We start from the raw sequence: 26,040 nt of genomic DNA on the forward strand, positions 1-26,040 counted from the left end.
GAACCTACCCGGAGAGGTAAGTAACAGTGTTTGTTATGTTCCCTTACCTCCCCTGGACCTCCGATCATTATTGCCACTGTCAGGATCAGTAAGTAAATAGGGCCAGTTACCGGCTGGAGTAGCTGCTACCCCAGTAGTTACGCCACTGACAGGTTCTACCTTGTTCTATTTTGTGGCCCGTGGATCCTATTCATTTAATGAAAGAAGCCATGGAAACACGGCCCTTGCACGGGTGACACACGGGGAATCCGTGCCCCCCCCCCCCCTCTGTATGCAGTTCGTGCTTTTAATTCACGGCAGGCTGGTTGTAGCACAGTCATCTGCAACTGACCGTACACAGGTAAGAAGTATAGGCCATGTAATACTGCCCTATACCGTAGAGAGGCGCTACTAGTTAGCCAGTCAGTGCATGTACCTCACTATTACATCGGTCTACCAGTGAAATAACCATGATGATCTGTGGGAACCTCCAGCCAAGTGTGGTGTACGCAGTCCAGTTTCACGTTACAATGATCCAGAAATGATCATAGTATGCTGTATAAAAAAAACCCAAAAAACTTGCAAGTCTTCAGTAGGCGACCCCTGTTTTAATGGCTAACTCATAATGATGACAGAATATAATGTTTCGAGGCTTCCTGGCTTCTTCTTCAGATATATCTAAAAACACTTTCTGAAGGCTGCATATTTATGTACAACTGAACACATAGGGATAGGACACATAGGGATAGGATTTCAGGAGGGGGGGGGGGAAGAGGGTTATTACTATATACATATAAAAACAAATAAACAATTCACAGTTCCCAGGTTCTTTATCTTTATGGCTGTCTTTGTTCAGTGATTTGTATAGAATGACATGAACCCATGTGATGCATTTATTTTTTTATAACTCAAATTTTTATTGAAAATTTTTTTAAACAATAAGAAAAGAAAAAACAATTACAAGTTACAAGGCGAACACCCGCCCTGCGAACAGAAAAAGCACACAGTGCAACACAAAATACAATCAGAAGAATAAAATAAAAAAAAAAAATAAAAAAATAAAAAAAATAAAAAAAAAATTTAAAGACAAAGAAAGCAACATAGAAAAAAAAGAAAAAGGAAAAAAAAAGGGGGGGGGAGGGAGGGGTTAGTGGGACAGATGAGTGGGGGAGAGGACTAAATGTGGGGGGTGAAAGGGTAGGTAGGGGTGAGTGTGAGCAGTCAGGAAACCAGTGAGAGCGCTCGCCAGGTCATCCATACCACAGCCAGTTGGGAAGGGCTCGGGAGCAACCACTGGTCAAATACCTGAGACGAACAACAAGAGTATCAATCAGAGGAGGGGTCAGAGCCCAGGAGCGTCCGGTACTCTGCAGACTGTTGAAACCTGAACCAGCAGAACCAGGTTTTGATGTACGCCTCAGTCGTGCCATGCAGGAAAGACGTGAGATTTTCCATGCGCATTATCTCGTTGACCTTCGAAATCCAGAGGGAGAGAGGAGGAGGATCCACTCGTTTCCAAAAAAGGGGGATACAAGCCCGGGCAGCGAGGATCAGGAATCTAAGTAGGGAACGCTTAAAGACCTTTACAGAAGACTCACAATGATTAAGGAGGAACAGGGCAGGGCCTAAATGGTGAGAAGTTTCAGTAAGCTGGAGGGTTATCCGCTTGACCCCCTCCCAGAAGGACGAAAGGGCAGGACAGGACCAAAAAATGTGTAGCAGCGTGCCTTCCTCGTCGCCACAGCGCCAACATAATGGGGAGACCTGAGGAAACATAGCATGGAGTCTCGTAGGAACCCTATACCATCGGGACAAGATTTTGTAGCTGGCCTCCTGGTGGCGAGAGCTGATGGAAGCAGTATGAGAAAGGCGAAAAATGCGCCTACGCTGTTCCTGAGAGAGGGAAAGGGATAAGTCAGATTCCCATTTCAACAAGAACGGCGGAACAAAGTCCTCCGGAGGTTCAACCAGGATCCGGTAAGTGAGCGAGAGGGAGTGGCGAAGGGGGCCAGCACCAACAAAAATCTTCTCCAAGGGGGTAGGTTCGACGCGGAACTCTGCAGGAGCAGGGAGAGAATGTAAAAAGTGACGAAGTTGCATCCCCCGCCAAGCGTCCAAAGGGGGCAGCTCAGGAGGGGCCTGGGAATTCAGAAGTGTAGTCCATCCCCCAGCGTCCTGGAAGTGACAGGCACGGAAAATCCCATGACGGCGCCAATTACGAAAAACTCGGTCAAACATTCCAGGTGGAAAGGCAGGATTGCCCAGCACTGGGAAAAGAGCGGAATCCTTAGGGAGGAGAGTGGAGCGAACAAGGCCCCTGGAGCAAATCCGAAGCGTGGGACCAAGGGTAGGGTGAGAAAAGAGAGATGACAATGAGGAGGAGTCCAACCATGGGGCAACCTGCAAAGGGATCGGAGAGAATGCCTGTTCGATGTAGACCCAAGGTTTAGAAACAGCATGCCTACACCAGTCCACGACACGAGTCAGGTGGGTAGCCAAGTAATAGGACTTCAGGTCCGGAAGCGATAAACCACCGCAACTCTTGGGACGAAAGAGAAAAGCCTTGCTCACTCGGGCGGGTCTGCCCGACCAGATGAACTTCAGTTGGACGGAAGTGAGGGATCTAAGAAAAGACAGAGGGATGTGAATGGGAAGCGCCTGCATCAAGTAGAGAAGACGAGGGAGAATGTTCATTTTAAAAATCGCGCATCTCCCGAACCAAGTAAAGGCTCCAGCGGACCATCGAGTACAATCAGCCCTGATAGACGCCAGAAGTGTGGGGAAGTTGCAACGAAAGAGATCTTTCGGGTCCGGAGTAAGATAAACCCCCAAATATTTGAGAGAAGTGGGGGCCCAATGAAAAGGGAAAGATTGACTCAAGGAGGTGGCCGCCGAGGAGGAAAGGGTCACATTAAGGGCTTCTGATTTCGAAAAGTTGATTTTAAAATTCGAAAGGGTCGAGTAAACCTGAAAGGCAGACATCAGAGCTGGAAGAGAAACATGAGGGGAGGAAAGAAAAAATAGCAAGTCGTCTGCATAAGCCGCCACTTTGTATAAACAGGAAGAATGAGCAGCGCCTGAGATGTTCGGGTCGGCTCGAACCTGGCGGAGGAAGGGTTCAAGAGTCAGGACGAAAATGAGAGGCGAGAGGGGGCATCCTTGCCTAGTGCCATTTCGGATAGGGAAGGACTGGGACAATAAACCGTTCACCCTAACCATCGCTGTAGGGAGAGAGTATAGAGCCATGATCCAACTCATCATGCGATTTCCAAGGCCAATATGTAACAGGGTCTCTTCCATGAACCGCCAGTTGACCCTGTCGAAGGCTTTCTCAGCGTCAGTTGAAAGAAGCATGAGAGGAGAGCCCGATTGTTTAGCCCCATACATGAGGTTGATAGCTTTGGTAGTATTATCTCGAGCCTCACGGCCGGGTAAAAATCCAGCTTGATCCGCGTGAACAATATTTCCTAACAAGGGCGATAAACGCGTCGCAAGGATCTTGGCTAAAATTTTTAGGTCAACATTGATTAGCGAAATGGGGCGGTAGTTAGAGCACAGAAGAGGGTCCTTTCCGGGTTTGGGGATAACCGCTATGTGAGCACACAGGGAGTCACGACAAAGGGCCGAGCCATCGGTGAGAGAATTGAAAACTTTCAACAGTCTGGGGCGGAGTTCAGGGCCAAGTTTCTTATAGTATACCAAGGTAAGGCCGTCTGGGCCTGGGGCCTTACCCGTTGCCATACTGGAGATAGCTAAAGAAATTTCCTCTTCAACAATAGGAGATTCCAAGGCCGTCAATTCCTCTAGAGACAACGACGGGAGACCAGAGGAGGAGAGATAAGAACGAATGCGATCTCGGAACTCCGCTTCAGGGAGAGGAGAAGGGCCAGAGTTTACAGAATACAAAGAGGCATAGTAGTCCCGAAAGGCAGCTGCAATATCAAGGGGCATGTGTAATCGAGTACCCTGGGTGGAATTGATGCATGGAACGTAGGTGGAGGACTGCTGAACCCGAAGGGCCCTAGCTAGTGAACGCCCGCTCTTATTTCCAAACTCATAAAAATGACGTCTGCATTTAGCTAGAGTACCCTTCACCCTATCAGTGACGAGCGTACGCAATTCCTCTCGGGCGCTGGCAAGCTGGGAATAAACATCAGGAGTGATTTGGCGTTTATGAAGAAGTTCCAATGAGCGGATCCGCTGCAGCAGAGATTCAATACAAGCCCGGCGTTCCTTGTTTAAGCGGGAACCATGTTGCAACAGGATACCCCGGATAAAACATTTGTGAGCCTCCCACACCATTGGAGGAGCAATCCCCGACAATTCCTCCCTCTTAAAGTATTCCCCCAAACGAGTCTTAATGTCATCCAGGATGGTTACGTCATCAAGAAGTGATGCGTTAAGTTTCCACTGACGCTGGAAGGGAATAGGAGAGGACAAGGAAACAGACAAAGTAACCAAAGCATGGTCGGAGAAAGTAATGTTATCGACTTCCGCAGCCAACAAAGAGTGGAGATGTTGGTGACGGATAAAGAGGTAGTCGATACGAGAATATCGGTGATGGACCGGAGAGTAATAGGAGTAATCCCTATCCAATGGGTGGAGTAACCTCCAGGAGTCCACAAGCTGGTGGGAATGAAGGTCCCTCTTAATCCTCCTGATGAGCGAGTAAGGGTGAGAAGAGACGCCAGCAGAAGAGTCCAATGAAGGGTCTAGGACCAGATTAAGATCACCCCCCGCCACCAGGAAGCCCTCCACAAAGCCGTCCAACAGCCCTAAGTAAGAACTAAGGGCACGACCCTGTCCCGAGTTAGGCAAATACAAAGAGGCAAAAGTAAAAAGCTGAGAGGAGATACGACCCTTGACCATAACAAGTCTCCCCTCAGAATCAGTGCGAGTCTCCAAATGTTCCCAAGGCAGGGAGCGAGAAATCAAGATACTAGTCCCTCTGGATTTCGGATCAGGAGAGGAGCTATGATATGCATGAGGAAACCAAGCATTAGTCAACTTGTATGGCTTGGTAGAGCAATGGTGAGTTTCCTGCAAAAACACAACATGAAGGCGCTTACCTTTGAGCAGATTGAAGAGTACGGAGCGCTTCTCTGGACTATGAAGGCCTCTCACATTGAGGGAGCCCACAGCGATGGAGGAAAGGCGATCAAGCGGAGGCATGGAGGGAGACGGGCTTTCCCAGCTCACACCCTAGGAGCAGAGGGGAAAAAAAAAAAAAAAAAAAAAAAAGGGGGGAGAGGGGGGAGGGAGGGGAGAGGGCGAAGAATTGAAGAGGGTAAAGGGGAGGGAAAGAAAAAAAAAAAAAGAGAGAAAAGTAACAGAGTAGAGGAAGGAGAGCAGTAAAGAATGAGGGGGGGGGGGGGGAGAAAGGAAAGGGAAAAAGAACCAAGAGTAGAACAAATCTAACTACCCCTAGACAAATGGGCCAGGGGCACAACAACAGACAGGAAGGAGTGAGGGAGTAAGAAAAGATGGGGGGAGAAGTGGGCCCGCAAGCACCACGAGTGTACCTGGTAAGGAAGACCCTATGCCCCCACCCCCAACAAAGTGTAAAGGGATAGGAAGCACAGGGCTACAAACTGACTCTAAGGTCCAAATAACAACATTGTATAAAAACACAGCAATACCAACAACAAGGGCCATCTATAAAGCCCAGCAGGAACAGGATCAAGAGGAACAGAGTAGTCACAGAACAAAATAAAATAAACATAGTGAAAATGTCCACCAACCCATGTGATGCATTTATTCCATTATCCAGAGTGTTAAATAGGGTCATGCTCTTGTATTCATGAATCAGTCGCTGTTTCCTTGATTTAAAATTCCCTCTTAAAATCAAAATTTCCATGTCATTGGTGATATTATGATCTTCCTGGCAGAAATGTTTTGGCACGGGAAGGTCCATTCTTTGTTGTTAAATTGTGTGGCGATGTGAATTAATTCTCATTTTGAGTTTCTGGGAATTATTTGTTTTTATATGTATATAATAATAAGCCTCTTCCCCCCTCCCTCCTGAAATCCTATCCCTGTGTCCAGTTATACATAAATATGCAACCTGCAGAAAGTGTTTTTAGATATATCTGAAAAAGAAGCCAGGAAGCTTCGAAACGTTATATTCTGTCATCATTATGACTTAGGGCTCGTTCACATCTGTGCCCTGGTCTCCGTAATTCAGGTTTCCGTTTCCTGCATAAAAAAGAGCAGGAGACAGAAACCAGCAGGAGTCTTTCATACCCATTCATTTGAATGGGTGAGAAAGATGTCCGGCCGTGAGCAGCGGTGAGCGTTTTATGCTCTCTGCCGCAAAACCGGGTTTTATAATTCGGACACAGAGTCAGACATGCAGTACTCTGTGTCCGGATTTAAAAAAACGGTTTCGCGGCGGAGAGCATAAAACGCTCACCGCCGCTCACAGCCGGACCCGGTCTGTGGTTTCCGTCTTCTGGCATACAGAAGACGGAAACCACACTGAACGCAGGTGTGAACCTAGTGTTAGCCATTAAAAAAGGTATCACCTACTGAAGACTTGCAAGTTATTTTTTTTTTATATTTCATACCCACTGGCTAACACGGTACAAAAACAAACATTTTCCTCATAGTATGCTGAAAATATTGTAGCCTGCGGGCATCTATCTATATCACACACATGTATATATAGCACACATATAATAGCAGTGTGGGCCAGCCTCCAGTGTGCCAGCGCTAACCTTCTCCTCTAGGACCCAGGCACTGGAGCAGCCGGTGGGAGGAGCTTGCATTCTGAAGCCTGGAAATGAAAGTAGCAAAATCGAGTGTATAGAAAAGCCGCTTCTATAGCAACATATGCCTGAGTGTAGAGCACGCTGTTTCCCCCAGGAGCCTCTGTGACGGTGCTGAGGAGCCCATGCCTAGCTCTAGACAGCTGACAAGGTAGGAGAGTGGGGGCAGGGGACAACTATATAGTGCAGCAGGAAGTTTGTTACCGGCAGAACTGCAGAGCACATCCTGTCGTGTACGTCATGTCGCATGCTCTGCCTCACATCTCTCCACATGTCACACATGACGGGCTCGGTCAGCTCTACTGTTGGGCGGCTGACCCCGTGCACACATTTTCTGCACAGGCCTATTCACATGGGGCGGTTATTGAACCTCTCTAAGCGTTCCTTCCAGCGGCCAGCCCGGCAGATGTTACATGTTTATTGTCTAGTAAAGTGACTGGTGTCGATGTCAATAAATCGATACTCTGGACCCCTGTACATGCAGCATGTCGGTGTTCTTGCTTATAGAGCATTCAGGGTTAAAACATTGTTGCTAGGTAGATGTCGATCTGCTCAGAGAGGAGGATTTTGGGATTTATTTTTCAGCTCTCTCATAGGCTGCGCTCGGACGCCATTTTCTTGAAGACTATTAAACGTTAAGGTTTATGGTATAGAGACGCCAACATGGCGCCTGGAATGGAGACAGTCGGAGTCATTCGCCGCGCCTCTAGCGAGTGAACCGTCTGTGGTAGCTCAGCGGACTTTCCGCTTGGAGTTTGCTCGGTGAGGTTGTTGTAGTTATTAGTGAATTGCTCCTCGGTGAGTGTTAGTGAATGGGTCGGGTCTGGGCCAGGCTGGACTACGCTTCGACAACCCAATGGAGGCGCAAGTAATGGCATGAAGTGAAAGTAAGTCTGCAGACCGGATAGGCGGGTGTGAGGGTCATGTCTGCTACTTAGCTGCTTATTTCTGGGGTGTCTCTTGTGAATCTGGACGACTGGGACTTGTGTATGTTCAGACTGCACACCCTGAAGCCAAGGCAGGTGTATATAGCATATATAGCATTCACATCCCTACCTGCTGCTCTCTAACAATGTCTACTAAGAAAGGAGCAAAGAAAAAGCGGGCCCATGCTGCAAAGCCTGAAGACAACTCCACCAAGCAAGTAGTGTTTGGGCTACTAAGTGAACTGATGAGTAGAGGTATCGAGAAAGGGGCGTACCGATGGTGCTTGCGAAAGGATGCGGATCCGAAGAGAACGGTGATTGTGGTATTTGTCCCAGCAGACATGCCCGATGGGGTGATATGTGCTGTCATGGCTAGAACCTTGAATCGAGGGCTGGTAAGAATTGTGGACTCTACAAAATCAGATACAGGGCATTACCAGACGATACTTGTTGAGGCAGAAGGGGCGATAGGGTCTAATTCCTACCCAACCCTTATTAGCTGTGATGATTGCCCATTGAGGTACTGGATTATGGTGCCTCCGGTAGAAGATGATGAAATGGAGCCCAAAGATTCTGTAGATGGGATTCTAGAAGAGGGTTTTCCCCTTCCAAAAAGTTCCCCTGTGGATGCTCTCCCTGCCAAGGGTACTCCTGCACCTCCACCGTCAAAGGGCATTCCTGCTGCTCAGGACTCTGTTGCTAAAGATATACCTGCTCCTAAGGAGGCTCTGGCTACAAACGGCACCACTGCTTTCGACCCTCCACCTGTTAAAGGAAACACTGCTTTCAGCCCTCCCCCTGCAAAGGGCGCCGCTGCTATCGACCCTCCCCCTGCAAAGGGCGCCGCTGCTATCGACCCTCCCCCTGCAAAGGGCGCCGCTGCTATCGACCCTCCCCCTGCAAAGGGCGCCGCTGCTATCGACCCTCCCCCTGCAAAGGGCGCCGCTGCTATCGACCTTCCCCCTGCAAAGGGCGCCGCTGCTATCGACCCTCCACCTGCAAAGGGCGCCGCTGCTATCGACCCTCCACCTGCAAAGGGCGCCGCTGCTATCGACCCTCCACCTGCAAAGGGCGCCGCTGCTAACGACCCTCCACCTGCAAAGGGCGCCGCTGCTTTCAACCCTCCACCTGCAAAGGGCGCCGCTACTTCCAACCCTACACCTACAAAGGGCGCCGCTACTTCCAACCCTACACCTGCAAAGGGCGCCGCTACTTCCAACCCTACACCTGCAAAGGGTACTGCTGTCCTTAAAGATGCTCTTCCTGCTAAAGGCACACCTGCCACTAAGGAAGCTTCTGCAAAAGGCACCCCCTTTGTTGAGGACCATCAGCCTGAAAAAGGCACCCCAACCACTAAGGATGGTACACCTGCTGCTAAGGAGGCTCCCCCTACAAGAAGCAATCCTACTGCTAAGGTTGCTCCCTTCACAAAGGGTACCCATGCCAATAAGAATGCTCTTGCGGCAAATGGCATCACAACTGCTAAGGGTGCTCACACTGCCAAAGCTATTCCTGCCACTAGGAACACTTCCCCTGCAGCTAAGAATCTTTCCTCTGTAAAAGTCACTGCATTTGCAAAGGACAAGAATGATACTCCTGCTAAGGTGCTTCCAGTTAAAGACAAACTTTGTGAAGAAAAAAGTGGTCCTCCTGCAAGAGTGATCTTACCTACAAAGGACAATATTGTGGCAAAGATTCATTCACCTACCAAAGACTTTCCCCCTACAAAGGGGCTTCCAGCTGCTAAAGATCCTTCTCCTACAAGGGGACTTCCGGCTGCCAGAGAGCCTTCCCCTGCAAAAACCCTGCCGATGAAAGTAGAAAATCAAGAAGTAATAAAAGAACATTATAGTTTAATAAATGGAGACGGTCTACCAACACTGTATAAAAACAGAGAAAGCTATGGAAGAGTGTTAGTGAATCCAAATACAAGCCATCCATTTGGAAATCCTGCTAGGCCTGACTTCCCTGTTATGGGACTACCTGAGATGGCATCAAAAGCAACATCTGATTTATGGGGAGGTGAGACATGTAACATAGAAATCTTCTTTAAAGGAATGTATTGTTAGATCCCAGAATTTTTCAGTAAGTACATGTTGGAATAGCCTTTAGAAAAGCTATTCTAGTCCTACCCTCCTTCTGTTCCTGACCGCCATTTTTGGATAAAATGCTTTTTACAGATTTATGCAAATTCAGCTCATTGAGCATCGGGGACATTACCAGTGTGCTCCGAGCACTGCATCGTCATGGCCTGCATTCCGCCTCCTCGTATCACGAACGCGCGTACTGCGCAGCTTCAGTAGTTCTAAGGAGTATGCTCAGCACTTCTCAGAACTATACGAGCATACTGCACCTGCATTTGCTCATTCGTGAAGAAAGCACAGCGAACAGAATTCATTTTCAAAGAAGGGGCGTACCTGAGACGAGGAGCTGGCGGAATGCAGGCCATGATGATGTAGTGGTCAGAGCACAGGGGTAATGCCCTCGGTGCTCCGTGAGCTGAATTTACATATCAGTGAAAAGCATTTTATCCAAAAACTGCAGACAGGATCAGAAGAAGTAAGGTAGGACTAGAATAGCTTTTCTAAAGGCTATTCCAACATGTACCGTATTTTTCGGACTATAAGACGCACTGGACTATAAGGTTTTAGAGGAGGAAAATAGGGAAAAAAAATTTTGAAGCAAAAACTGGTAAAATATTTAATATATGGGAGTTGTAGTTTTGCAACAGCTGCAAGGCCACATTGACAGGTGACCCTGCAGCTGTACGGGGATGCATAGAGCGTTTTTTTTTTTTTGCGGGGCCAGCTGTACTTTTTAGTTATACTATTTTGGGGGATATCTATTGCTTAGATCACCTTGTATTGAAAAAAAAAAACAGGAGGTGATTTAGAACTTTTATTTATTTCATATTTTTAAAGCTTTTTTTTTTTTTTTTTTTTTTTTTTACTATTTTATTCCCCCCCCGGGGGCTTGAACCTGCGGTCACTTGATCGCAAGTCCCATAGACGGCAATACAACTGTATTGCCGTCTATGGGACATTCTGTATATTAGTATTACGGCGGCTGGTTGTAGAGACCAGCCGCAATACTAATACAGCAGTGACAGGCCTGGGAGCCTCATTAGGCTCCCGGCTGTCACCCGGACAGGTCGGCTCCTGCGTTATCGCCGCGCAGGAGCCGGCCTGCAACTTTACAGGTACGGGGCCGGTGGGGACCGGCCCCGGGGGAGAAGGGGCCACGGATACTGACCCGGCATCCGCTGTACTAGAGAGGCGGATGCCGGGGAGGGATAGACGCCGGGGCCTGAGACATCGCTACGATCCTCTGCCCTTCATGAAGCCAGCAGAGGGGGGACGGAGGAGCCCCTGCCGCTGCTGGCTTCATGCAGGGCAGAGGAGCGCAGCGATGTCTCAGGCCCCGGCACCTGTAATGGCGTCTATCACTTGCCGGCTTCCGCCTCTCTATTACAGCGGATGCCAGGCGCCACCTTCAGACTATAAGACGCACCCTTCTTTTCCCCAAAAATTTTGGGGAAAAAAAGTGCGTCTTATAGTCTGAAAAATACGGTACTTATTCAAAAATGCTGAGATCTAATGATAGACTCCCTTTAAAAAAAAACCAAAAAAAAAAAAACCTGCACATTGTTTAGTTTTTAAAGTGCACCTCTGGTTATAAACAAGTTTCATAAATGAATAGTACAGGTGGCTTTAAGAAATTGTATTCTTATTAAAGAGATCTATTTTTTTTTTTTTTTTTCCCTTCACCACTTAAGAAGCTGTTTCTCTGCCCCTCCTTGTGTTCAGTCTATTGTTTATATAAGATTGACCTCCGTATTCAGCCTTGTCCAATGAGCTCTATGGACAAGGGAGGGGTGGAGTATGATTCTCCTGCCGGCTAGATAATTGGTTTATTGCCTCATTCTGTGCACTGATAGCCTCTTATCAACAAATCTAGCACAGAGTGGCGTATTGCAACAGCAGCTTTTTCTAGTACCCTCATCCTACTGCTCCCATCCTCATAGACTAATATGTAGAAAGCAGTTTGGCCTGATAAGTGGAGAAGAAAACCTATTTTTTCGATATCCTATATTACAAAGCTTCCTGTATTAACCAGTACTATTCATTTATGCAATGTGGTTTGTAACTGGAGGTACACTTTAAGTTGTAGATGAGTTTAGATGTTGTTAGCTGTCATACCTACCAGGGCTGTGGAGTTTGGACAAATTGTGTCTGGAGTTGGGGAAGAAAAAGTCACCAATCCCAAAATCAAATGATTATTTTTAATCTACAATTATTATATAATATTATAGTAAGGAGTCAGGAAAAATGAAGTCGCAGTTGGTGATTTGGCTTACTGACTCCAAAGCCTTGGTACCTATTACTGGATGTTGTACCTGTGGGTATGATTGCAAAGATAAAGAGGTATACAGCTGGCAAATACTGGTACATTGTTTAATGCTAAGGGAGTGTTCACACTGCTGTTGGTGACCGTCAGTGTTATCCGCTACAAAGTTTTAGTAATGGACTCTAGCTGAACTGTAAGAAATCTGCAAAAATTTCCTTTAATTTGAATGGGATTTTACCTTGTTTCCGTTATACATCCAATCTGTCACTAGTCTGTTTCACGGACAAAAAATCCTACATGCAACACTTTTGTGTCCGTTAAAAAACAGAAACAACAGTTTCTTGCCAGATGGAAAGCGTCCGATATTTTTTAACATTGAAGTCTATGGGTAACAGCCATCATTTACTGACCATTTATGTTGGAAAAAAAAAATATACAAAAACTGATGCTAATGTGTCCATTAAATGAATCGGTTAAAAAAACAGACACATTAACATCAATTAGTGTCCGTTAATGTCTGTTATGATAGGTGTCCATTTTTTCTTTTTTCTTTTAACGGACACCTTCATATTGGAATTCAACGGTAGTGTGAGCCCTGCCTAAGGCTAAAATGATGCATGACAAAGATAGTTGTGCGACTATGGTAAGAGGAAAAAAAAAAATCACGTGACTTGCAAATCCAACAGGTTTGGATTCTCTGCAACTGGTGTTTTATGGTCACAAGGTGTTGTATTGTGACACTATAGAGATAGTTACATTTGTGTTGTGACATCTTTTCATATGACAAATCATTTTGCAGCCTTAGGCCTTGTGGCGTGATTTTTTTTTTTTTTTCCTTTAAATGGATGTCTCACGGCAGTATTACATTCAATGTCGGTGAATGGGCGGCTATTCGTATGACCATTAAAATATAGATAATGTTCTATTTTGGTCCATCGACTGTAATGTATGAGGGATTCATGAAATTGGCTGTCCCTTGGGTGCAAGACTGAGCTGCAAAACAATTGTGAAAAACATCCCTGTTTTGCACCTTGGTCCTCTGATTGTACCCTTAAAGAGGACCTTTCATGTCCTCCTGCACATGCAGTTTTATATGCCGCTAGAATGCCGATTCAGCACACTGTTGGCTTTCCTGTTATGTGACCTGAGGCGAGAGATATCGGTGCCGTTACAGATATCTCTTCACTGTCAGAGAGGGACCCACCCCCAGCAGTACTCATCCATAGCCCTGTACTGTCAGAGAGGGAGTTCCTTACCACCCTGTGATGACCCTAACCTATGAGGAGTGCTCCCCCACCGACTGTACTCTTCCATAGACTAGTACTGGAGGGTGTTCCTTACAGCTTAGAGTCTTCACTGGACGGTAAGGAGTGTCCTCTCTGACAGTACAGGGCTATGGACAAGTACTGTCAGGAGGGGCATTAATCACAGCCCAGCTAGACTGCCAGGAATGCCCTTCTGACAGCGAAGAGATATCGGTAACTGCACTGATATCTCTTACTCCAGGGCACATAATGGGAAAGCCGACAGTGCACTGAGGCTTTCTAGCGGTATATAAAACAGTTCGTGCTCAAGGACATGAAAGGTCCTCTTTAGAGAACCTGTCTCCTCTTCTGACATGTCTGTTTTAGTAAATCATTTTATTCCTGGTGAAATAAGGGTTAGTTCACATGTAGTTTTTTGGTCTGGATTTTGACACGGGAAGCTGCGTCAGAATCCAGATCAAAATGTGCCTGCTGCGGCTAGCCGCGACTGTTGCAGCTCTCCGCTCTGGTTTAGGCCTAAATGAATGGGCCTAGTCCGGAGGGATTGTCTTGACATGGATGCTGTGGAATCCGTGTTAAGATAGGGCAAGTTGCTTCTTTTTTTCCGTGAGCGGTAAAATGCTGCTTGCGGAAAAAGGAAATGACCAGCTGCCATTGAATTCATTGGGAGGCAGTTTTTTGATCTGGATTTTGACGCAGATTCCGCGTCAAAATCCGGACCAAAAAACTAGGTGTGAACTAGCCCTAACAATTCTGGAACTTTTCTTATAACTCTACATTGTGCCATTCCCCTGATTTTTCTATTAATATTATTTATTCTTGCTTGTTTAGCACCTTGATATTCCGCAGCGCTTTAAAGACCCGGACATCCAAGTTAATGAATAAATTGACAACTGGGTGTTACCATTTCCTTTGTCATAGGGGTCCATACACGGGCAACACCGATTGGATACTGACGGTGTATGTTGGCTGACAATCCCCTAGCTGGAAAGTTATGTATAAATGTTTAGGAGGAGTAATAGAGGAACAGCCCAATGCCAAGTTGCCAATAAGTAAAGTTTCTCCAGAATTGTTTTCTATGTAAATCCTTTTATTCCCCACACTACATGTCAGGCGGGCCTGTGAAATGTTACTGTAATTCTTCTGCACCAGTCTTACGTTGGCGTGGCGAGACACATATAGCCCACGGGGTGATACAGTTGCCAAGACAACAATATGAAACCATGAGAAGTTGTGTGAATATGCCCTGTTCTAATTAAGTCTTATTAGCTTGGAAAGCTCCATTATCTTATTATTAGTGGTAAGTTGGAATGGGGGGGGGGGGTGTCCCTGAGTACCCCATGTAAATACAGTAATTGTGTGCATGCTTAGCAACTACTCCAGTCACTTCCATGGGACTAATGTGGAAGACCCAAAGAAGTGAATGGAGCGGTGATCGGGCTTATATGCACCACTTTTCTATTCACGTGGGGTCGCTTATAGTCCCCCTCTTATAATTTCATGAGGTTGTCCTGGTCAGACACTTATTACCTATTGTATTTAGCTTGGAAATTCAGGACTGTGCTTAGTATGATATAGTGGACATACCTTTCATGTGTGCTGGGCAAATCCTCTTTTAGGCCGGGGCCCCACGGGATGGAAACGCTGCGATTCTGTGGGAAAAATTTTACGGCATTTTACAGTACAAGCAAAGTGGATGGGATTCTAGTGAATCCTATGCCCACTTTGCAGTAAAAACTGCCATGTGAACACGTTGCTATTTCCAAAACAGGCGCGGTTTTTAGAAATTGCAGCATATCAATTATACCTATGGAAACACCGGTCGTTTCCCTATTGGTATAATTGCAACAGAAAGTCTGTGGAAGAAAACTCTGTGAGCTCTCTGTTTTAAAACACTGCAGGAAGTACTGCGATGCGTTCTTTATTGCTGCGGGACGTCCCGTGATGCCTGAGCCTCAATCTGTATACAAATGATCTGTTTGGCAGATGCCCCTCCTCCACCCAAAGTATGTCGGAGTTTTCTTTGTAGTAGCTGAATGTTGAGACTCATTGATCTTCATGGTAGGGGCAGCCTGGGGGGTGACAAACAGAAACAGGTGGAAATCCTCTGCATCTGCAGAATGTGTTTTAAGGGTTATTCCAATTGCTTTTTGTTGGTGTCAGTTTCTCCTTAAAGGGGTTGTCCCATTCTGGATCCCTATCCACAGGACAGGTGAGACGTGCCCGGTCTCTGGTGGACTGATTGCTTGAGGATACAGGTCTGAAAGTCCCACCAAGGCCTCTGTGAATGGAAATCCATTGTGCTTGTGTGACCGATGCTCCATTCACTAATATCTCTAACAGCGCCCGCAGCCCCATAGAGGTGAATGGAGCACCTGTCATACAAGCACACTGGTGTTCCATTCACAAATTGGCCTTATAGGGGGCCTTTCGGTCCCCTGTCCTCCAGATCACTGGGGGGACATGGCAGTTGGACCTTTTACTACCTGTCCCTAACGGGACCCCCCCCCCCCCCCTTTAGAGAGGACCTTTCATGTCCTCATGAAAGTGCGGTTTTACATATCACTAGGAAACCGACAGTGTGCTTAGGTGGAGGAGATCTGTGCCATTAGTTTCCACACCAATCTCTCCCCACTGTCAGAAAGACTTTTCTCATAGCTCACCGTCATCTCTGGGCTGTAAGGAACCCCCTCCCCGACAGTACTATAACATAGCCTTGTACTGTCAGAGGGGGTATTCCTTACCGCCCTGTGATGACGCTGCGCTGTGAGTGAAACCGCCCTAGAACAGATCTATGGAAGAGTACTGTACTGTTGGGGGGAGGGGCGTTTCTCACAGCCCAGTGATTATGCTGAGCTATGAGGAACGCCCTTCTAACAGTGGGGAGAGATTGGTGCCGAAACTAACAGCACCGATGTCTCTTCCTTCAGGACACGTACAGGGAGAGCAGATACTGCACTGAATTCAGCGCACTGTCGGCTTTCTAGTGGTATGTAAAACCGCACTTTTGTGAGGACGTGAAAGGTCCCCATTAGGGATGGTGCCACACAATGTACCTGCTTGATTATGGGGCAACAGAGCTTATGCAAGTCTGAATGGTGCGTATAGTCAGCTGGTGAGAGATGGCGGGTTGTACTTGACATAGCCCACCACCATGTTTACATTCTCATTTTGCAAATTACACAATACAGCCTCTTTTTCTGCAGTTCAGCCTGAATAGCTTCTTTTCTAGAACGTTTGACCCAGAAAACTGGCATAACTAGCATTGAGGGTTGTCTACTCCCCAAGAAAGATGCTTTACCGTCTCTATGAACAGGATTTCAACAACTCTCACCCATAGGAGTCAACCAAATGCGTGGCAAGGTAAGGGATCTAGTCGGATACAGTGAGCCCGCAGCTAAAGAACTTTCTCTACCAGCAACATTTTGTCCACAGAAACAGAGACACTTTTTTTGGTGAGTGGACAACCCCATTGTTGTAATAGATCTTCTGTGATACATGTCAGCAGTATACATGTGAGAACATACGTGGCTATGAAAGAAACAAACTGACTTTGTAACTGAAATAATCTGACAGTACTAGGATGGTGGTCATCATGAGGCTTGCAAGGAGCTGTCGCTCAGGAGCCATCTTGTCTGCTTCGGTTTTATCTGTGCAATAGGATATAGTTTAACATAGTTTCTGAGACCTTGAAATTCCACTGTACCAGCAGCCGCAGCCAGAGCGTTCTTCCTACCGCACATCCCAGGGTCTGTGCCAGGTTTCTACACTAGCTTTTTCTTAACCCGTTATGTGTTGCGGATAAACCAATAATATAAGCCTTCGTTATTTTTGCCAGCAGGATATTCTATGGAGAGACAAATAAGGAGAGAAGATATTGAAAAGGGCTTGCAGTTTATTCAGTAAGTGTTATGTTTAAGGGGATTAACCAGGGCTATGGTATTGATTTCTTGTTCCTAGGTTAGGTTATCAATATCTGATCTGTGTGGGTCTGACACCCGGGACTCATTTGGCCAAGTGCTGAGATCTCTTCACTGCTTAGGCCCGGTTTACTTCTGCACATGGGTTTCCGTTTGGAAAGTTCGCTTGGGAACGGAAACCTAATCCACACGAAAAAGCTGTTACCTTAGGAAACCCGTGGACCCCATAGACTATAACAGGGTCCGTGTGGTTTCCGATCAAGTTCCTCACGAAAAATGCAATGAGAAAAGTGCTACTTGCAGGACTTTTCTCTCAGTATTTTTTTATGTGGAGAGGGTAATGGAATGGCGCAAACGCAGATGTGAACCAGGCCTTACCAAACATATAGTGTCTGTGCTTGGTATTGCAGTTTGGCTCTATTCATTTAAATGGGAATGAGCTGCTGCATGGCCATGGAACCAGTGGATATAATGTCATTGACCTGAGACGAAGTGGAGCTCACCCAAGTGCCACAAGCTCTTCAAACAGCTGTTTGTCAATGGTCTTGGTTGTTAGACTTTACCTGTGCTATGGATAGGACATCTGTATCATAGTCCTGGAAACCCTCTTTAATGCTTTACCTGTCTGATCATGGCCAAGCTTCAAGATCATTTACAAGTGTTTTTTTTTACCTTTTGCAGATCTACCATACCATTTCATGGAACTGAAGATGACTACAAGGTAAATACATCTCAACTCTAAGCATGGCAGAAATGTCTTTAAGTGACGGTAATAGCAAAACCAGAGAATTGAAACACTGGAATTTTTTTCAATAAGCTCACATAAAAATTGGTCTCATTTTGTTTACTTCCTACGGGGTAGCCTGATAGTAAGAAAAACATGGATGCGATGGCCATGCGACCACAAGAGAGGGGATAAATCGATAATGGGGGTATTTTGCCCTCCATTGTGAATGGAGTAGTGGTAGGTCAGTTGGCTCCTTTCATTTCAGTTGGGCTGCCGAAGGTAACCAAAGTACAGTGATCGACTGTGTCTAGCGGCAGCATTGAAATGAACAGATGTGGATTAGGAATATGTTGATAAAATGGGAATAAACCCCTTAAGAAATATATAATGTTATCATTTACATCAGCAGCGTAGCTCACAAAATATCAGACTATTATAGTTATTTAAAAAAAGTTTGATGTAAATACTTGGGGATGATATAGGTGATAGTATTTGTAAAATGTGATCCTAGCTTGCACTTTAAGTATAGTGATTTAGTCGGATAGTAAAAAGTGGTTTTTGTTTTGTCTTTTCTAAGCGTTTCCTACAAAAGCTGGTGGAGGACCTATTTACAGAGGGCAATGACTTGTACCGTGAAGGTCAGGTAAAGCTCGCTCTGGGCCAGTATACAGAAGGACTGAATGTGGCGGATTATGCGGCATCTGATGAACTTGTCCTTTCCCAAGAGCTGCTGTGCAGACTGTATGTGAACCGATCCTGTTGCTATTTCTCCATGGTGAGTACAAACCAAGAGAAGGTGGATCATTGAGCTGTAAAGAGTTGTCCCAAGAAACTGGTCCGTAACGTTAAACATTTCTTGTTTTTACACTTATTAAAATGTGTATATCCCCAGAGGTTTCAGGACAAGTGTTAGTATAGCGCCATTAGCTTTTACTATGTATAACCTTTACTGTGTCCATCCCAGTAATGTAGCGTTGTCTCTGCTTGTCAAATCCAGTTGCGGTAATATGCATCACTTTATCAGGTCTCTGACATGGCGGTGAAGATGCTACATCTTCAGAAGCTGTGTACTCACCACTTCAGGAATCCCTCTGCATACGCCATTAAGCAAACAAACACGCAAGACTTGCGCACACATGTTCCGGATTAAGCCCAAGTGAATGGTCCTTGTTGGGAGGGAGGTGTCGCGAGGCGGATGTCCACAGCTGAATCAGCCACGGAATCCGCCTGAAGAAAGGGCAGCTCGCTTCTTTTTTCTGTGAGTGGGAGCAAACCACTAGCGTAAAAAAAGAACGCTAGCGGTCTACATAGACCTTTATTGTGAGAGGGCAGATTTTGAGGTGGATTCCTTGCCAAAATCTGCCCCTTCTTGCTCCGTGTGAACTAGCGCTAAGTTTTTCCTATATATTTCCTAATCCTTTTATAGCCAATCTAAACAAAATAAGCTGTGTTCTGCATTGAGGCCTCAGCCTAAAGGGGGTCACTACATGCCACCTTTATCTGTTTGGGAGGTATTCTGTAGCTGACAGACTCCCTTTAAGTTTGTAATGACATAGGCTGTCTTAAAGGGGTTGTTCGGGATTTTAATAAAGGCATTTTGCAAAAGAAAGCCTTTTTGCTAATCCTGTCCAACACCTCTGATTTCTGGCTTTGTTAGGCCGTGTTCACATCTCTGCTGGATTTTTTTCTGCTCTGCTATAGGAACAAACAAAACCAAATCCTGACTGGATGTGACGGCCCAAACTGATCTTGACTTTATGTGAACCTGTCACTTTCCATGGCTATGGTAAATCAATTGCTCTGTGACCTCTCTTTTCAGGGTCTCTTTGAGAAGTCCCTGGAGGACAGTGAGAATGCCCTGAGTCTAGACAAGGAGAACTTGAGAGCCCTGTACCGTAAAGCTAAGTCTCTGGACCGGCTTGGGAAGCACCAAGAAGCCTATAGTTGCATTAGCCATAGGATATTGGCACTAGTACAGGTATCTTAAAAAAACCAAAATTTGGCTTCGGTTTGTATGTCACTTAGAATACTGACCTGGTGCTATTTTTTGATTCTTAGGATGAGAGTGTAACAGAGCTTGCCCAGGAGCTTGTGCAAAAACTGGGCCTAAAGCAGCGCAAAGCATACAAAAGACCACAGGTATGTTGTGGAGCAACGTTACATATAGAAAATCTGAATGTGCCATTTTTGTTAGGTTTCTGGATACATGTATGATATCCACCCCAGCACAGGTAAGTTGGTCAGGGCTTCATCTGATCTCCGTCCTATACACTGTGCGGAGCTGGAAGCAGATGGCTCTATATACTATGTTAGATTAAGCTTGTACTAGGTATCATGCTGACACTTTAAGTAGATGAATCTCTGTTAAAGCTAATTTATGAATAATTATTCTATAAATGGTTCCAATGTGCCATGTACGGAATCGTTGGAAATATTTGTATAGATTTTCTCTAGGACTCTGTCATTCAGGACACTTACCCTTTATCCAGTGAATAGGCATCAGATTGTTGAAGGTCTGACTGATAGCACCCCCCGGATGTCAGGAAAACGGGGCGCAGAAAGTCTCCCTAGTCCTCTGTATGAGTGAAACACCATTTCATTCCCCAACCAGTGGTCGATTTACTTGTGTGGGGCTTTTGGAGATTGTGGTCCTGGAAACTCTATAGACGTGAATGGAGCGCCAGTTGCGTACTTTGTTTCAGATTTCGGGGACTTTTGGGTCCTTTTTCTGTTTGCTAGGTGTACTAGTGGTCGTAGTTGTCTTCTGCTGTTCCCCTCCAACTCTATCAAAACATTAAGGACTTGGTCAGACTTAAATGAATATGGTATGTTTTGTAAATCTGCTGCAAAATGGGACTGGATTTGTTCAAAAGTGGAGGTTCACTTTAAGGTTTGTAGAGTTGTAAATGAAGTAGAGAGCTATATAGCCAAAAACGTATTAGTGATGTTTACTTGCTTCAGTATGTTATGTCTACTTTTTATTATTGTGTCTTCAGCAGGAACTTGAGAAGTTTGGCTTGATTACTAATGGCATTTCTGCATCTGCGGGCTGTAAGGTAACCTCGTAATGTTGTTTTCTTTCTTTCTGTGTTTTTTTTATTTTTTTGTCTAAATGGATATTATTAGGAAAACATTTGAGTGCAGAGTTACTATTTTGTAGGCTTACATCAATAGCAGCATTAGTATTGTAGGGCAACATCTACATATAGTTTGTATGCTCTCCCTTTTAGTTTCCTCTGAGTATCTTGGCTTTCTTCCACATTCAAAAACCAAATATGCTTACAGAAGATATTATACAGTAAATGTGTGCTTGAAATGGAAAATTAGTTAGTGCACCCCTTTAGGGACAGGGATTCTAGCGTTCCCTAGACCAAAGAGGTTGCATAACTTTAGAGTGGCTTCCATACCGTTTAACCTCTCCCGACATCCACCAAAATAGTATGGCAGATGTCTGTCTTTAGAAATGGCGGCCACTCTGTTTCAGGGTTCACTCTGAATGCGGGTATTGCTTTCAGTTATGCCCCTCCAAAGTTACATTTTTTTCCCCCTTAATGTGTGAGAGGACAGCTCTTACACATTAAGATTGCGATTGCCATCTTGTTCTTATCGCAGCTGTCTGCTTGAAAAATCAGACATCTTTGTAAATGGACACTTAAGGACACCCACGGACAGTAAAGGACACTACATGATGTCCCATTTAAAATAATGCAAATTGTAATGGACACAGCTAGCGTCCGATGCTAGAATCTTGAGCGGACATTAGCATCGGACACTAGCTGTCGGACACCGATGCTAGTGTGAACCCAGCTTAAGCCATCTGAAAGGTGGTGTGAACTCAGATTAGACAGTCTGAACATACGCCAGATTTATCATCCAGCATTAGACTACCTGCCTTACTACTAGTAAATCTACTACTGTTTTTGCTTAGTGAAATCTTGATTTTGTTTTTAGGCTTCCAACAATACGGGGTCGGTAGATGACATTTATTCAGGTGAGTTCTGCGTCCTTGCTGTTTGACACATCTTTCCTGTGTCATTGAGCAGAGCTGTTGCTTCTCTTTTGACAGTGTGTAATAGAGCCGTACTGACAACAAGCCTGGGAGCCTTCAATAGTCTCTTGGCTGCCATGACAGACGATTGTCGCCCTCCGATAACGTTGTGGACACACAGGTGCACAGCTCATTACCAGGCAGATGTATGATTAGTGGACTGTGACTACAACGAGCTGTACACCTGTGTGTCCATCACATGACCATGGAGTGTATAGCACATCACATGACCATGGAGTGTATAGCACATCACATGACCATGGAGTGTGTAGCACATCACATGACCATGGAGTGTGTAGCACATCACATGACCATGGAGTGTGTAGCACATCACATGACCATGGAGTGTGTAGCACATCACATGACCATGGAGTGTGTATCACATCACATGACCATGGAGTGTCTGGCACATGACATGACCATGGAGTGTGTAGCACATCGCATGACCATGGAGTGTATAGCACATCACATGACCATGGAGTGTCTGGCACATGACATGACCATGGAGTGTCTGGCACATCACATGACCATGGAGTGTGTAGCTCATCACATGACCATGGACCAGTTTTTATCCACTGGAAGTAACAGAATGAATGACAGCAAGCAGAGATCTAGAAAACCGTGAGGAATTGAAATATAAATTATATTGGAAATTTGTACAACATTTCATTATACATACAATGACATTGATCTCTCAATATTGGTCTGCAAGTAGACAACCCCTTTAATGATTTATTTGAAAGTGCTCATAGAAGGGCTTCCATGCATTGGTAAAAGTTAACTGCTCCAATAAATTTCTCCATTATGACTAGGTTGCAGATATATCAGTGTTTTTTTTTTCGTTACAATTTTCAGATTCTTTTGCATTCTATGTATGACATCTGTTCCTGTTCTGTTGCAGATGTACCTAATTCCAAGCTATTCCCATCTAGTCTGGGCATCAGCTATCACAATGATGGCTTAGTAACTGCTGGGTGTCCACCTTCAGTGGCTCCTGCAACCAACAATGTGAATGACTTTAATGACTGTGATGTTATTGGGGACGAGCTGGACTCTTTCCTGGATTTGGAAATGGTAAGAAATGAAAATAAAAAATATCTAATAGACTCTTAAAATTTTATGCTATATAAGCACTCTGTCTTTCTTTAGGCTTCCAAACATGTTCCCCAGCTAATTCCAGTTTTTCCCAATGGAAACCCGCTGCACTCTAGCTTGGGTACGACAGGACTACCTGCACCTTCCCCTCTACCTCCAGCTTCTTTTGGATTGCTGGACCCACGAAAGCCTCCAGTAGTTCCTTTAAAGTCTACATTTGCTCCTTGTTTGGATGCATTGGACAGCTTTGATAGTATGCGGGAGACACTGGACAGTCTGGATACCTTTGTAAATGGTAAGGTTCATAGTGGTGATAGTGTGGTTACCACCATATATTAGCTGTAACACAAAAGGAAGCTATACTACAAAGAGTGCTTTCTTCTTTTTCCCTTTTTAATGTGTCTTTTTGGGTCCATGGTGTTCTGAGTATGGCGCAATAAATTTACTATAAGTTGAGTTATTTAGTTCCTGACATTTTTTCCTATTCTGTCGCACAGGAATGTGCCAGATTTACTAAGAGGCTGGAGCCTCAGGAAGATTCAGGCATGTCTTGAGCTAGTTGGGGTCTTTAAAGGAGTTGTACTGGAATTTAAGAACTTGGGGAGGAGGCAGGGAAACCTAAAAATATATATATTAAAGGGGTATTCCCACGTTGCATACTAACCAGTCTTCGCTGCTGTAAAATCTTCTTTCTTCCTGCTTTGTTGCGTCATTGGTGGGCGGGGTTACATATGCAAAGCCAGCGGTGAGATGACGTCGCTTCTATGCCACTGGTCTGCGTGCGCGCTCATAGATGGTGAGACCAGTCAGTTCTCCAGCCTTCACAATGCCAATACAGACCCGGCATCCGCTGTAATAGAGAGGCGGATGCCGGGGAGGGTTAGACGCCGGCACTGGTGCCTGCGACATCGCTACGCTCCTGCCCTGCAGGAAGCCAGCAGTGGCAGGAGCGATGCTGCTATTCCGGAGTGGGGGGGGGGGGGGCGCAGAGAAATGAAATAAAGAAATGAATCCTATTAATATTATAAATGTGAAAGTTTGTGGGTTTGGATGTTTGCATGTTCGGATGTTTGTTCCTCAATCACGAAAAAACCGCTCCACCGATTTGGCTGAAATTTTCCACAAACATAGTTAATACACCCGATTAAACAATAGGCTACTTTTCGTCACAATAGCGCACATACGTTTGTGCCAGGACCCCCACTTTGGACCATAGCAAGCCACAAAATTCATATTGCCCTCTACAGCCTAGCCCCTAACCCCACACAATCACATATACATATACTTTACCACTTTGCCCCTCACCTTAACGATACTCCAGGAGGCTCTCTTTAACGCTCCGGAGCAGCCATGTTTGCCGACCCCCACCGCTCTGACAATCCGCGACACCGCCCACCCATGTCAATACCCCTAGGCGGTCTAATAAATGCAAAAAAAAAAAAAGTTTAAAAAAATATAAAAAAGAAATAAAAAGGATAAAAAATTCAAATCACCCCCCTTTACCTAGAACACATATAAAAGTAGTTAAAAACTGTGAAACACATACATGTTAGGTATCCCCACGTCCGAAATCGCCCGCTCTACAAAGCTATACAAATATTTTTCCTGTTCGGTAAACGCCGTAGCGGGAAAAATGGTCAAAAGTGCCAAACCGCCATTTTTTTCACTGTTTTGATTCTGATAAAAATTTGAATAAAAAGTGATCAAAGCAATAACATTTCCCGAAAATGGTAGAACTACAAAGTACACCCGGTCCCGCAAAAAAAGACGCCCTATACATCCCCGTACACGCACGTATAAAAAAGTTACGGCTGTCGGAATAAGGCGACTTTTCAAAAAATATTTTAAGTTTTGGATTTTTTTTTAAGGGGTCAAAATGTAAATAAAACCATATAAATTTGTTATGCCCAGAATCGTAACAAAACACAGAATACAGGGGACATGTCATTTTGGTTGCACAGTGAACGCCGTGAAACCAAAGCCCGTAAGAAAGTCGCAGAAATGCATTTTTTCTTCAAATCCACCCCATTCTGAATTTTTTCCCTGCTTCCCAGTACATTGTACAGAATAAATAATGGTGGCATCCTAAAGAAAAATGGTGGCATCCCAGGAAAAATTAAGACCTCATATGGCTCTGGGAGCGGAGAAATAAAAAAGTTATGGGGTTTAGAAGGAGGGGAGTCAAAAACGAAAATCAAAAAATGCCATCGGCGGGAAAGGGTTAACTTCAAATACTTCTGTCCCAAAGTCACTATGTAAAGTTTCTCACAACACCGTATAGCAGCTCAAATACAAAGTAACTGCAACACAAAAGTCTCACGTATTCTCTGAATTACAGCAAAAACACGATACAAACTTACATTTCATATGCCATACCTTATACACAGTACGAAAACCTTACCCGCGCCTGTATTTACCCACTTCTACAATCACCGCAGACGAAGTCGCGGGTACCAGCTAGTAAAGTAATATAGTGGACAAACAAAGCAGTTTTGCTGAAGCAATGTACTTAGGAAAAGTCTTACATTCACATTAACAAGCAGTATAGATAGGATCCTTATGATGGGACAGCCCCTTTAATTCTCTTATTCTCCTATCCCTGGTGCTCTATTGTCCGGTCAAGCTGATCTCGGTGTTCACGTGCAGCCAAGGTCTCTTCTCCTATCAGATAGCATGCCAATGATTTTATTATGGTTTTTAATGTGATACATTTTTCATATGAAATGCTGAAATTAGAAAGAGGTTAAAATATACCAAGCAAATGTTTCCTGAAGACGAATTCATTCAGCAAGCTAGAAGCATGTACATGTAATACAGGTACATTATGACGTCTTTATAGCTACACAGATTGCATTTTTGTCTCCTTGGCACAATAAAATACAATATCTTTGTTTTTATTTATAGATACTAAGCGTGTGGAGCCTGTAGTAGTGAAAACTAACCACAAGCAAAAGGTGGGTAGAACG

General features: G+C 45.1%; 1 protein-coding gene across 7 annotated transcripts in view; it reads left to right on the forward strand.

Moving 5' to 3' along the window:
* Positions 1-6,753: 6,753 nt before the first annotated feature.
* Positions 6,754-26,040, forward strand: part of ZC3H7B (zinc finger CCCH-type containing 7B) — a 50,445-nt gene continuing 31,158 nt past the window's right edge. For 2 of the 7 annotated variants that reach the window (XM_075286494.1, XM_075286495.1), the window contains exons 1-11: positions 9,272-9,694; positions 17,123-17,186; positions 17,886-17,925; positions 18,509-18,706; positions 19,751-19,909; positions 19,990-20,070; positions 20,928-20,987; positions 21,883-21,922; positions 22,881-23,053; positions 23,129-23,369; positions 25,979-26,028. In XM_075286494.1, the coding sequence (XP_075142595.1) occupies positions 9,484-9,694; positions 17,123-17,186; positions 17,886-17,925; positions 18,509-18,706; positions 19,751-19,909; positions 19,990-20,070; positions 20,928-20,987; positions 21,883-21,922; positions 22,881-23,053; positions 23,129-23,369; positions 25,979-26,028 (1,317 nt within the window). In that variant the 5' untranslated portion in view covers positions 9,272-9,483. Of the gene's footprint in view, positions 6,898-7,494; positions 7,634-9,270; positions 9,695-17,122; positions 17,187-17,885; positions 17,926-18,508; positions 18,707-19,750; positions 19,910-19,989; positions 20,071-20,927; positions 20,988-21,882; positions 21,923-22,880; positions 23,054-23,128; positions 23,370-25,978; positions 26,029-26,040 lie in introns of those variants that run through there. The other 5 variants (XM_075286499.1, XM_075286498.1, XM_075286500.1 and 2 more) reach the window with 5 other exon arrangements.

The sequence above is a fragment of the Leptodactylus fuscus genome, chromosome 9, assembly GCF_031893055.1.
Source record: "Leptodactylus fuscus isolate aLepFus1 chromosome 9, aLepFus1.hap2, whole genome shotgun sequence".
Taxonomy (NCBI): domain Eukaryota; kingdom Metazoa; phylum Chordata; class Amphibia; order Anura; family Leptodactylidae; genus Leptodactylus; species Leptodactylus fuscus.